The 14637-nt window shown below is 38.4% G+C and overlaps 1 protein-coding gene across 7 annotated transcripts in view; it reads right to left on the reverse strand.

Moving 5' to 3' along the window:
• Positions 1 to 2686: 2686 nt before the first annotated feature.
• The window catches only part of NUBPL (NUBP iron-sulfur cluster assembly factor, mitochondrial), an 86683-nt gene continuing 74732 nt past the window's right edge, over positions 2687 to 14637 (reverse strand). For 3 of the 7 annotated variants that reach the window (XM_075754031.1, XM_075754034.1, XM_075754035.1), the window contains 2 exons: positions 13554 to 13636; positions 2687 to 3610 (listed from right to left, as the gene is read on the reverse strand). In XM_075754031.1, coding sequence (XP_075610146.1) covers positions 3548 to 3610; positions 13554 to 13636 — 146 coding nt within the window. In that variant the 3' untranslated portion in view covers positions 2687 to 3547. Of the gene's footprint in view, positions 3611 to 6179; positions 6319 to 13553; positions 13637 to 14637 lie in introns of those variants that run through there. The other 4 variants (XR_012835656.1, XM_075754030.1, XM_075754032.1 and 1 more) reach the window with 4 other exon arrangements.

Here is a 14637-nt window from a genome sequence, read left to right on the forward strand (position 1 = left end):
GTCCAACTAAGTCGAAGCAAGTTCAGAATTACAGGGGGGGGTTGTTAATAGACTGAAGATGAGCTGCTTCTGCCATTTTTTCATGGAATCATAGACTGGTTTAGGTTGAAAGGGACCTCAAAGATCTTCTAGTTCCAACCCCCCTGCCGTAGGCAGGGACACCCTTCACCAGATCAGGTTGCCCAAAGCCCCATCTCTGCATTAACGTTATATCATCACCATGATCACCAGTCAGAGCAACTGAGTTGTAGTTTAAACTCGAATTGAATTAGTAGAGAAAAACTGATTTGCAAACTACTTTCCTCTCCTAACTTCAAGTAACAATTAAAAAAATTGGTTTTGTTATGAGAAATTTAACATCTGAAGGATTGCACAAACGATTGTCTCGAAAGCTAAACTGTTCACAATGACCTGAACATGGCAGTAAAGGTTGCATAGCAAAATACTTCATGACACAAACAGTTCTATACTCTCTTTCAGCTTCAATTTCATTAAAACTGAAACTTGTGAAAGCCAAGAAATGCACTGTGTTAATACAGAGCCCATATGCTCCTCACCCAAGAAACAAGAGGAATTATCTGCAAACACAATATACAAAGGGCAGTGTCACAAAAGTGAAAAAATCTCTGACAGCGATGCACGGCGATCTCAGGAATCTTGCTCTTAACCTGCACAGGAGGTAAGCCAGGACTGACATTCGCCTCCGTCCCCGCTCCTCCCCAGCCTTCCCCTCTTTCTTCCTCTTCCTCTGTGGGATTTTGCAGCGTGTAACTGCAGCTTACAGTGCTACAGACTTTAATAATTCTGTGTTGGTAACCCACGATCACAGTAATTTTGCAGTAAGTCTCCATTGCTCCTGAGCAAAGAGCATCTACCCATACAGTTCAGGAAAGCCAGGTCCAATCGTTAGGATTAGCATTTTCAGAAAAAATGCACAAGTACACTAGGAAATATCACAGAGATGAAAGTAAAATATTGGAGTTGAAAAGAGCAAACAACACTGTGTGTCAAGTCTATAATCTGTATTTATAAACTATGGTTAAATACCACTCTCCTGCTCAACCTCTGACTGATCCAACCACCACCACCCCCAATCCCGTAACTTATATCATGGATTTTATGAACTACGATTTCAAATCTAGTATGTTGACTAGAATTCATTAATACGTATTTAACAGTGTACAGTACAATAAAAATAAATAGGAGTATGTGTTTCTATACCATTAAGTAGCAATAACACTGTGCCAATGCCCTTCAGTTCCTTTGCAGAAGGGCCAGGAAACAGTTTTTTACTCATGAGAATGAGGAAAGTAAAGCAAATATGTTCTCATTTTAAATTTGGTTTGACCATTGCTATCCTTACATGCAGAAATGTTCTACCTACTCAGTACAATTACGCATACTTTCTTTTTAAATGACTGACCATTTTTAATCGATAAATCAGGTTTCACCCATTACATTGTGCAACCCCTCCACAAAAATGTTAATTAAATATGAATTTTCAGTTTGGCTTAGAAACTATATTTCATCATTATAACCAGTTTCTTGATAAAGGCTTTCAAAATAGTTCTGCAGGTGAAAGATTCAACGGACCAAAACTGCAGTACTTAATTAAAAAGGAAAAAAATGTGAAAAGGAGTAAAAATAAAAGGGCATTTGAAAGCAAATTTCATCCCTCAACTAACCCAAGAAATAATGAGAAAGAAAAGAAAGGGAAAACAACCATGTATCTGTACACTGATTGTTCACCCAGTCTCAAGATGAACTGGGTGGCAGAGACAGTCACAAACTTTTTAACTAAATGAAAATAATAAATACACAAGTTCAAAAAGCATCACAGTCTTTTGGTAAAAACTAGTCAGAAATCCCAGGTTTTCTTTTGAAATTTGTGATTATACTATGCCTAAACAACCAAGGATTCCTTCTACACATACATATAAACAACTACAATATGTAAAGCAGAAGTGAATAAATAGTAAGTGTAAACTCAACTAAAAAACCCAATAAGTTATCAATAAAATATGAAAGGGCAGAACACTAAGCCAGCTTTACTTTTTGTAAAATAAATTAGATAACTGAAAGGAAGTGAGTATTTGTGTCAATTCTACAGGCCTGGGATAATATGCTGCTGAAAGCTGAACACTGATATGAGATCTCATAGGGGAGGGTGCGGGTGAGGAGCTTCAGAGATTGATTTGAAGCAAAAAAATTAACAGTTTGGGACCATATAATTTACATGTTTACAAAATCACCTAAGCCTGAAATTCAACTCATAACTTGTGTCTAGCTTTCCCATGTAAATTCTGGATACGTATTACTTAAATATTCTTAATGTAATGTAAACGTATACCGATCTTTTATGTTATATCACTTCAATAAGAAAAAACAACTACATGCAAAATTATGAATAATTATTTGGACTACAGGGAAAATCTTGGTCTCATGGAAGACAACAGCAGAACTCCCCAGTTTGGTTAAATTCCCAGTATAGTATAGTTAAGAGGCATGTTTAAGATACCCATACTTGATTGTGTAAATTAAAAAGCCTAAATGTCAAGTCAAACATCTAATTGTAAATGGAAACTCATTCCCTGAAGGCATATTCTTACAATTCCACACACCAACTCAAAAATAAAGATTGCACAAATATAAGGCAATGAAAAAAACAAACCAGAAGGCCACACAATTTGAAGACCAAGTTTTTCTTTACTTCAAAAATATATCTTTACATTCAAATTCCAATTTGCTGCACGGTAATAGGAATATGCAACCATAAATTTAATTTATCTTGATCATTTGCATCCCCTGGCAAACTGAGCTCAGGCACAACATCTGGTTTTCAGTGAAGACCTTGGTTACCTAGCCTTCTATCTGGGTCCATTATATTGCAAAGCAGTCAAGAAATAAGCCTCAGGGTCATGTAGTCCATTCTCCACTAAACTGTGAATTGCCTCATGATCGAACATTATCCAATAATGAAGGAATTTGCTCATGATCCATCACAAGAACTCTTCAGAGTATACGTGGAATTTTTTTAAATTTTCTTTTGAGATGAACACACAAAAGTATTGCAGTTACATAACTGAATTTGCTTCTTAAAATTTTGCAGAACAATGTCAGCTTGACAGTTAACCAAGCAAAAAGCTGAACCCAAATTGACAGAAATTAGAGTATTGCAAATGTCAATTTTTAAGGAGAACTTATCCCTCTCATCATTCTCCTTGGCTGGAGTGGCTGTTTTTCATTCTTGACCTTAAAACAGGACACACGTGAAAAAAGTACTTCATCCTTGTTCGCTTGACGATGTTACAATCCAGCAGTTAAATATTGTCTATCACCTTTTGCATACTTCAATCCATTTGGACATGGCCAAACAATGATTTGAAAAAAACAGTAAATACCACAATCATAATTTAACCTCTGGTAAATTAACTCCTAAAAAAGTTCATAGAACTAAAATATGACATCCACAAAATTAGGTAGCAGGACTCTTCCGCATTGGTCGCACTAAAAGATCGCTTTTTGGTAAGTTTCAGCGATAAACACTTCAAGCAGGAGGTACTGGCAGTCGTCTTACTATTTCCATAGCTATCTTTAGATAGGCTTTAGCCTGTAAAAACAGAAACATGTATTTATAAAAAGGAATATTTTACATCTCGTTAGGTATCTGTTCTTTCACACACCTTCAAAGAAAACCAAAAATGTTACAATAAGTGTGTTCAATTTAGCCAGTTGCGTGTTCAGGAAAAGCGATGCATTAATACAAAAAATAAGTACAAGCATTATTTAAAATATTGGGGGTGTGTGTAAAATTTAAATTTGGTATTATTCTGAGAATAGAACTTGACTGAACAATTTGTCTTAAACAGCAAACGGAATCAATATTCTTCTGGAGGAGAAAAGTTGAGAAAGAAGGGGACTCTCTAGTCCCACAGGTACTATTAATTATAAACTTCCCTCACCCTGAAGACTGAGCTGCATCGTGCACTGGATTGAGATAAAGAACCAGAGAAAACAACGACATTCCAAAAAAAATTTTTTTTGAGATTATTAATTCATTACAGACTAGACTACACTACAGAATTTCATATGCAGACATTAAAAATTAAAAGTATTTTCAAAAAAAGACATTTTTTCAAAAGACTGAAGTGGGTATTGGAAAAAACTAATTCCGCAACACCAGAATCCATACAGCAAAATCTCCCTCTCACGCCAACCTGTGGCATCTGGTCAGATACTGTCAGCTGGAGGGCAGAAAAGCACAGAACTGTAAGACTATCGGGAGTGACCCAAATAACTGTATTTCTTTTAACATCTCTAAAAGCATGACACAGCTAGGACCATTATCAGTCTAACATCAAGTATTCAGAAATTTAATGTCAAGAGTCATGTATAAAAACACTGCCTAAGGTCCAACACAGAACAAACCACAAAATGAAACCAAGTAATTCCTGTACCAAGCACAACAACTTGTAGTCAAAATGGAACATGCCTTTTAGAAAGGTCTCCAATCTTGATATAAAGGTTTTCAACTAAAATAGTATCTTTCTGTGTAATATATATAATCTCTTGTACGTTGTTCCAGAGGCAGATTACTTCCATTGTTAAAAATGTACACCTTATCTATAATTTGAATTTGTCATGCTTCAATTTCCAGCTTGTGCATTGTGTTCTGTGTTTGTCTCATACAATAGAAAATTCCCCTGCTATTCAGCTGGCTTCTACTCTGTTAGACTGTAACCAAGCTACTACTTCATCTTCTCAAATAAGTCTGCATATGGAGCCCACATTGACAACCTTTCCTGTTTTACTAGGAGAAATCACCAGAATATTCCCTACTGCACTGATCTCTCCTGCCTCCTGCAGCACTCCTAAATGGCTTTAACCTCGAGTTACACCTTCTGCCCCTGCTGAGCCTTTAAAACAGCCAACAAGCTAACAAATGCCTGAGGCCAGAGCTTGGAGGGCAGGAAGAGAAGGTCTGTCTCTCACTTGGGCCACTACCACCAACTGTGGCTGGTCTAAACCCTTTGCAGGGCCAGGTACCCTCTTCCAGGATTTGCTCCTGGCTTGTAGGGTTTTCTTTTCTGGCACTCCCAGCCTCAGCGCCTCACAGTGTTCACATGACCTTAAAACTAAAGTCACATAATTTTCTGAGTTCGTAAGGAATGCAGACGCCAAGCCAGAATTGTTTTCTCCCATAAGCGTGACTTTGTGGCAAGAACTATAAGAACTTAAATCACAAGCATGAAATTCAAACTTCTCCTATGGGCATAACTGCAGTGCAGTTGGGTAGCCCAGCTGTGCCCATGTGCAACACCCACCACACTGAGCTATTAATTCCCTGGGTGGTCCAGCTACTCCCCAGCTAGCCACTTGCCTAGATGAGATAATGGACCAACTTGAAATAAGGTGATTGACTGAAGTCGAGTTGCCTTTGCAGTTAAGTTTTTGACTAATTGGCGTAGAAGCACTCCAGGTGGGAATTTTGGACTATCTTTCAAGAGTCCCACAGGCAGCTCCCACTTTGCACAGACCAATTAATGTGTTTTAATGAGTCAATTAACAACCTGCATGGAAAATGTGGCCCCTTCTAGAGACTGCCCAGACTGTTCCTGCTCCAGAGTTGATCAAATTATACACAGAATTATAAATACACCATAGAAATTGTTCCTGCAGGTGCAGAAATAGAAAAATAGGACAGTGGGTTTGTACATACTTAAGATAGGAGATGTTCTGCATATATTAATCAAGATAAACAGCAACAATGGATCATGCATATGCTGTAGTAGTCATACAGGACCACAGACTAGCTGCATTGTTAAAACTGAGCTGAACAGCACGTCAGGGAGTCTCATTTGATCCAGCCAAAGACACCATTGGCAAGGGTGCTTGGAACACAGAGTTTCATAACCATCCAGACGGCAACCAGGTATCCTGTTTGGGAAACCTGATTGCTTGTGTAACTGTTACCCTACGTCAAGATCCCAATAAACTAGATATTTTTTCCCTCCAAAACATTGTTAATCAGTATCTAGGCAACAATTTCACAATGTACACTGACTTTCATTGACCAAGTAGCTGATCTGTCACTTCATAACAGCAGGTTCCTGGTACAAGTCTTTGTAGCCAGCGTGCTAGTATAAAGTAGTCCTAGTGTTACCAGCAATCAGTCTTACCTGCTTTATATGTTGAACAGACCAGTATCTCATCCATGTCCTTACAGAACTCTACCAGTGGACCTGTCTTGGACAAAATCAACTGTTTTGAGCCTTAGCTTCCTATCTTTGACCAAATCATTCAGCTATGAGCGAGGACCTATCAGCAGAAACATACATCAACATATGTGAAAGGTCTAAATGGAATCTCAGTGACTGTCAATATGCCTTTCATTACATATAAACAACCCTACACGTACTGAATGGTTTCTCCTACTCAAGAACTTTTCAGTGTGACATCTGTAGACAGAGAGCACAGCTCAGTTCAGCTGTTTACCCCATCATTACTAAGCAAAAGAAGATGGGTTGCAACTGAAAATGGATAGGGTTTTTTATTTCCCTTTCGGGTGAAAAGCCAAAGGAGAAAAAGTAGAGGATGAGTTCTTATTCATCACTCAACCATTTTCATTTTAATAGGATAAAAGTGAACTTTACAGACCAGTTTTTCCCTTTACAGTTTGGAAACTCTAAAGGAGTGGTTTAATGACCGTCTTTATGAAAGCATTTTTTTGTAGATGGACAACTTTATATTTAACAGTAACATATCAGCTAGCTGGAAGCCAAACATTCTCCCTGCTTCGAGAGGATGAAGGAGAAGTGCACAGGAAGACAGAATACCCTAAAAACAGACCAGACTTGGTCATTATGAATGCTGCCTAGGTGGGGTCTGAGAGCAGCACTGAGTAAGGCAGAGGCGGAAGGTGATGTTCAGGGACTTGAAAGAGCTGAATAATGGCCACGTGAGAGACCGTTCACCTCTCAAACGCTGCTACAAACACTGCCAGAAAAGAGTGCAGCATTCTTTAAACGACAAACCTCCTTAGGACTGAGAGGGCACGGTAGATGATGAAGTGACTAATGACAGCATTAGATCTTGGGAGTAGAAAATGGATAAGTTGTAATGAAGTTCATCAGGAAAAGGACTGAAAAGTACTACTTAGCCTAAATAATCAGAACATCCTGATTCATTACTCTGTCATGGGATAATAGACATGGGGTAGATTTAAAGTGCAAGTCTTTTTATTAGCTCATCTAATTAAGCCCTATGGTTATCCCAGAGAAATGTGAGCCTTTCAGTTATGGCACTTCTTTCTCCCTAAAAATCTTACCCATAAGGGAAGTATGCATCACTGCTAAGATTACTGCAAACTGACCATACAGGTCATAGCTGACTCTTCCCTGTTCTCGTGGATTGGATTGACCTGCTAGTTTGCCTTTCACTGAAGTGCAGATCTTAGCCTGCAAACAGCTCACTACCGTGGCTTCCAGTGTCTAGCGCAACGACCACACAAATACAAAATACAATTTACCCATCAGCAAAGTTAAAACAGGTAGGAGTCGGTATCACATTCGCCTTCACCAAAATCACTGCATACAAACTTCAGACCAGCAACTCAGAAAAAGCACGCTGATTCTGTCACTTGGTTGCAGGCCAAGTACACCACAGAGTGTAAATCCCAGTACTGACATGCTTTCTAACTCCCATTTGTGATTAAAAAACTCCAAAACTATTAAGATGCTTTATCCAGCCCAGCAATCCAAGGGAGAATATATGCAAGTCCCGACTGTCTGGAATATCAAATGCTGTGGATGCTGCTATAGCTGTAAAGAAGGATAAAGTATTTAAATCTGCTCAGCTGAGCTGTTAGGAGCTTATACTTTATTCATTGCTAAAGGAAACTAGCAACCATGAGCAATGAGCAACTACCCAAATAGTGACTATCACAAGGGCAAATACTAGACTTAGTTACCGTCTGCATGGAAATAATGATAGGTGATAGCTTTCGTTCTTATTAACATTCTCTTTGCTCAACCACAGTCCATTTTCCAGTTCAATCAGATTTTTAAATAGCTTTAATTTTCATGGAAATTGCTTGTTACTTTGACAGAACTCAAACCTTCAGTGCATGCCTGGAGCTGCCCTCCAATGTCTGTATTTTACTGTGGTCAACTCAGAAGGCACTAAAAGCATGATGACAAACAAAGCTTTAAGTGAGCTTCCACTTCAAATAAAAGCTTTGTGTCACACAGAGAAATTCTTGATTATTGCAAGAGGCCCAGAGCCTTTCCCACTCTGTCTTCCTCTGGGCAGTTCTACCATAAGGTGCTGCTTTGCATATATTGGCAACTCCTGCCAAGCTGCAACGAAGTCTCAGCCCAGAAAGGGGACAGTCAATTCATAGATTACAAGACGAAATGGAGGAGACGGGTACATAAACTGGATGCTTCCTGAATCTAATGCCTAAAAAAAAAATTCCTTAGTGCTCATGGAAAATTTCCTGTTAATCCTATAGATCAGCAGTTGCAAAAGCCAAGCTGTCCTCTGAGGGAGCTTCAGCTGGGAAACACTGCTAGCCCCAAGGTGCCATTATGCATGTACATCACTCAGGTGCCATTATGTACATCAAAAAAGACAGCCTGGCCACAAAACAGGGTGAAGTAGAACAGTGCAATTCAAATGCAATATAGTAACATCCTTCAAACAGACTGTCCTACCACTCAGCATTTTCTTCAGCAGAGTGAAACGTAAATGAGGGTCTGATGATGCATTGTACTATCTACACCCTGAACGAAGGATTCAAACCTACACAGACCAAATGTTACTGTGATCATTCAAAGGAAGCCTTGATGATAAGGCATATTATAAATCATATCACGTAGCCATCTTCAGGGTTTGCTTTTCTTTTAAAGACATCACACCCTGGAGAGACCAGTCTTTAAATGGAATTATTCATGGCAGCTAAACAACAGCAAACATTATTTGCTACCACTACTTCAATTTTTCTCCAACTATTTCTTGCAAGCTTTAAAAGGTGGTACATTTTTATCCTGCTCACACATCACTCTTTCACAGAGTTCTACAAAAAAAGTCTTTCTGAATACAAATTCCACCTGTCTCTTTGGATAATACCACAGTAAGGCCTGTAACATTTCTCATTTAATTGAAAAGGGATTTTTAACCAGACTTACTTTCCTCTGCTATGTCAGACTGCTGATGCCTTGTGCCTCTGTTTTCTACCTGACTGCGCTTTTTCTCTCCCCTTATAGTTCTGTCTGCAATTGACTGGCCTCAAAATCCTTCACCAATATATATGAATATATGAAATCCAAAAGCGGGCTGAATACATTTCACATTGTTAAATGTGAACTAGACAGTAACAGAACCTCCCGCAAGAAGTACGTGGGGTTTGCATCATATGCTGGTCATTCATATCACAAGCTGGATAGGATGACATTAAGCGTGTTTTCCAGCCACAGGTCATGGCTTCCTTGCTCTGGGACAAGCTTGGCTCTCCTCCTACCCAAGTCATAAATTCCTCACCACACTGCATCTAAATTTGTGCATACCTGCAAAAGGCTGTGCAATCTGAGGATCCAGCACTCTGTAAGTTACGTATGATTCACCGGGTTTGCTCCCTTTCATCTTCCCCTACTTTCCCGATAGATTCCACTTGATTTTTACGTAACAAGAGGGTGAACTCAAAGCATTTTTTCTTAATAGATTCCAAATGTTTCCCATTACAATATGTGGCAAGAAAACACTAAGGAACTAACTGACCACTGTATGTTTCCTGGAATTTTTATTTTTTACTTCCAAAAAGTAGTCATCATCACAGTTTCTGCCATGAGGGCTCACTATCTCTTTAATAATGGAGACGGGGAAGAAGGTGAAATCTAAACTTCATTCTTTCATGACTTCTCTGCTGTCTTGAATACATTATCCCTGCTGAACCTTAGAGGTCTACCATCTCTCCTCTGCAGTTTTCTTTTTTTTTTTTTTTTTAAATGATGAGAGACATCATCTACTGCTTGCCTCAGCCTCCAGCATGTCTCCTCCCTGAAATGTCTATCCCAACAAGAATCCCTAGCTTTTAGAAGGTAAATGGACACACTGGTACAGCAAATGTATTTTGTACTTCCTTGAGCTCCTTCTTTGATCTTGAGATAGATGGGAGTTTGATGCTGAACAGTCACAGTTAGCCTGTCTCTTCTGGCAAGGCATTAGAAATTCCACTGTGCCATCAAGGCTGTGATATACCCAAAAGTTTTTAGCAGGAAGTCATCACAAGATAACCACCAACTGTCCCGTATCTCTCAGGGTTTTGTGCTCACAGACGGAAGTGCTCTTAGGAATCTCTACTTACTTTTTCCCCCAGTACTGATGGAGAGTTCACTGGGCATTTAAACAACTCATTTTGTGGAAGAATTACTCCACTGCAATTCGTCATATTCCGTATCTTTTGCTGTATTCCTAGTTCTCTTATCCGTAAGTTTCAGGATGCCTCTTTCAAACACCTGCTTTGTTGCTGGTTCCTTCTCATGATACTTAGGCATTCCTCTACATCTGAGCATGATCAATTTCATGTGGTTTCAGCGATTCCTCATTTCTTTTCCCTATTCTACCTTTTTCCCTATTCCACCATTTTAGCAGCGTTCCTGATTTTCCCTTACTAGCCTTTGCTGCCTGGAGAATCTCTCATATGCTCGGGTGAGCAAAAAAAAACCCAAAGCCCTAGTCAGCCAATCTACCTCCATGGCCTGATGGAGGAGGAAAATGCTCCCCAAGATTCTTGATTATCTCCAGAAGGGTCTGGTTAAGTCCTCACTGTTGATTAAACTAAGAAATTATTAGCTTGTTGTAGAGGATCTTAGATCACTCCCAACTGCTGTGGTCTGTCTGCTCTCCTTCTGTTAGACTAGCCCCTGCTGCTTGTGCTAACATGCGAGTACAGCAATACCCTGTTTGTAAAGCACGTAACAAAGTTTTGTCAATGAAGAGTGCTTAAAAAAAAGCCACAATTTAAACAACTAAGCTGACAGAAACACTAACACAGACAATGTTATACCAAGAGCAAAATCATTTTACCAGCACTGTTTATTTCTCCTTGGGGACTGTCTCAAGCTTCACCAGAAAAGCAGCTCCGGCCATTAAACCTTCACATCCTTTAGCTATATAGTCAGCCCTTTCCGTAAGCAGACCAGTCTTACGTATTCTGTGCCTTCCCTAAGGATAAACTTTCCTAGTTCACACATGCGCAATTCTACAAGTAATTTTCTTTTTTCTGGAAAGGTTGTTTTGGTTCTTAGTAATTTCCTTGCCAGCTGTGAAAAGGAAGCTTCCCTTTTCCACCAACTACATCTAAGTTTTAAAATAACAAATTTAGACAAGTTTGTTTACACATTTTAAAATTCTAGTATAGAGTGACAGCTATATTTTTATGTATCAGCAAGGCAAGTTGAACCCCATGGCAGGTGTGTAAGCAAAAAAAAGTATTAGCTAACATATTTTAGAAACACCTTTTATTCTAGCCTTGACAGAGCTCAGAAGGTGTTACAGCATGCTGGGTTTCTGAGAAGTCAATCACTATCCTTATTCCCCACTGTTTGAATCAGCTAGGTATTATTTCAGTTCTGTGATTCTACATTTGATTTGTAAGTGTGTTCTAACAAAAACCAGCACAGAAGTTTGTATTAAAAAACCCCGTAAATTTAAGGGACAAGAGCAGAGATAATTTCAGCAGCTCTGCGCACATTGTTCTCTGTCTGAAAAATCGTGATTGTTCAAGCATGAATAGCCACAATTTTAGTTTATTTGAGAAACATGGTGATAGGTGTCACGTATTAAAGCTTAGAATCTGACCTTATATGACCTCTCCCACCATCAGTTATGTGCTAAGATTTTAATTTTTCTTTTAAAATGTAAGAGAACAATACTAATTTTCTGTCTTTAAAATGAGAAGCAAACTGCAGATAAATGTAGAGATTAGTGACATCTAAAAAAACTTCATTCTCTGAGGAGAATGATTATCTCTCAGACACAACGACAGAGAAGAATATTAAAAGTTTTCCCCAGAGTCACACATATTTGTCAATCTTTATTCTTCTTCATATTTAACTTAATTGCCACAAATGGTGCTTATAACCCCTCCTTTCATTACCAAGAACATAGTCCAAGGAGGAACAGATGGCAACACAACAGACTTTCTTGTCTTTTTTAATTTTCAGAATGCTGTCCTAAATGTCTGAATTTTTAGATTGATAATCCTGCAGGCTACAGACTCTTCGTTATTATAGATTTCAGATACTGTGAGCTGTGAGCCTTCCATCTTGGTTTACTCAGCTGTTCTGCTTCAACTTTGACCTAAGCTATGCATCTGTTCAAACCTTCACACTGCTGATCAAACTTTCCAGATAGAAACTACTGTATTGATTATAATGATTCCCTTTCACAAGGATCTAGACTCAAGATCACTACATTATTCACACAGGATCAGCATGGGCCTTGCCCAAGCCTAGCAAAAATACCGCATTCAATTAGAAATTGAGAGGCCCTAGCACGGCTGCTTCTCTTTCAAAACAAAACGATGTAGGACAATTTTAAGACTGTCACTGTTGCTCCAGAATCCCAATCAGTATGGTAATAATACTGTTCTTTTTTTTTTCTTTTAAAAGACTGTGAAGGAAAAAAATATTTCAGCATGTGCCTAGCAATCATGATACTAGAAGGGTTACCTTACTTGTACATTTTACCTTATCTCTAATTGATTCTACCATCTATTATCAGCATTAATCACTTTTTTTTTATGCTAACATCTAAGCAGCAGTCAAGAGTCAGGCTGTATCATGCCATATACTGTGCAAACACAATGTGTCAGACAATACCCTGCCCTACATAGCCTGGCAGACAAACTCTAGCAGAGGCACAAGACAAAATACTAGCCAGGAAAATCTTATTCTATCAGTGTTAATGAAGTTCTATAGGTGCAACTGCTTTTCTTTACAGACTTGCATATTTGACTCCCATCACCTCTACAACTCATATTTTCCTTTGGCAATAAAACTTTATGGTAAAGGCACAGAAAAATCCATTTCCTCATGTGTGTAAATTGCTCCGCTTCCTGCTGAAAACAACCCAGGTACTGACAATACACAGGTTTTCCTCCAAACATCTTTTGATAGCACCCTCTGACAGTTTCCAGACTCAACTACCAAAGGCTCCACTGACAGTTTTAGAGGACCTGCATTAGCTGCAAGGTCTCATGAGGCTTGACACTGACCTTCCTCTTCTTGGCATGCCAGAATCTGGATCAAATCTTTGCTGTTCTGAATGATTTTGACTAATTAAACAAAACCAAACCCACAGAAGCAGAACAGATGACCAGCATTCCAAAATGAAGGGCTGGAGTTACTTGATGATACTACCCTCTTTTACTTTATTTCCCTAAGTTACATTAAGATACACATTTCTTTTCAAACAGCAATAATGAGAAGCGTTCTCCATTCACTCTTGGGGGAGGGTTTGTTGTTGTTTTAAGTGCAGTGCATCAAACTTACAGCATCACTTTCAGGCTGTGAGATCACAACGGGCTGTCCTGAATCACACGTCTCCCGTATATTAACATGCAGTGGAATGTCTCCTGTATCAAAAATAGCAAGACACAACATATGTGAAGACCTAAAATTTCTTAAATGTTTCATTAAAATAGCCCTAAAGCAACTTGAAATCAAATTCCGTTTTGGTATATTCTTCAAATTATTTAATCTCAAAAAAAATCAGCATTTAAAATGAAAATTTGCTGCAGTACAGTTTCTGTACATCCATAATGATTAATGTCAACCATATTCTGGATTTTTCATTCTCTGAATAGGAAGGACTATGCTTTGTAGTCATTTATTAGAGATGGCAGTTTGTTTTTTTGCCTCAAATACACAGAAAAAAACAGGCCGAGATACAAATTATTTTGCATGCATTAAAAAAAAATTGCTTGAGTGTTAGGCAAATACTCATCATGCACCTTACTGTTCAGCCTATCTCCTCATTGCATATTCTTTTCAATGCTGTTTTAAGATTTTAATCACTGTTCAAAGACTTCTTTGAATACTTAATTTCCAAATAATAGCATTTGTTATTGTCCTTATTAGGCCTTGGATCCAATTAAAAGGTAGACAACTATTCAGTTCATTCTTCTTTTCAACAGAAATCATCTTTATATTCTGCTTTTATAACAAGCAGAGAACTGTCAGAGAGGAAAGGAACGCTCTAAAGGAGAATCAATTAGCAGCCCTATTCCATTCTGAAACGTACTTTCTGAAATAATGTTTTTCAGCACTAAAGAAAACGTGAAGTTCCCATGTTTAGTTCATTGCTTAATATATAATTATGAAGTGAAATGAAGACCAACATTCTTTTAATGGAAGATGGAGCTACATTGTACATCATGGATGGATGCAGACAGAACAGCCTACCTTAATTCAATCTTGACTCATCTCAGAAACTGTATCAGTTTAATTCATATAGTTTAGCATTTATTAGCATTTAACATTTATTTAACCCAAACCAAGGCCAGTGTAAACTACTGAAGTTCAATATAATCAGAAAAAGAAACATTAAGAAAACTGTATGAAAAATTGACACAGC

This window comes from Balearica regulorum, chromosome 5 (genome assembly GCF_011004875.1).
Source record: "Balearica regulorum gibbericeps isolate bBalReg1 chromosome 5, bBalReg1.pri, whole genome shotgun sequence".
In the NCBI taxonomy this organism is placed as follows: domain Eukaryota; kingdom Metazoa; phylum Chordata; class Aves; order Gruiformes; family Gruidae; genus Balearica; species Balearica regulorum.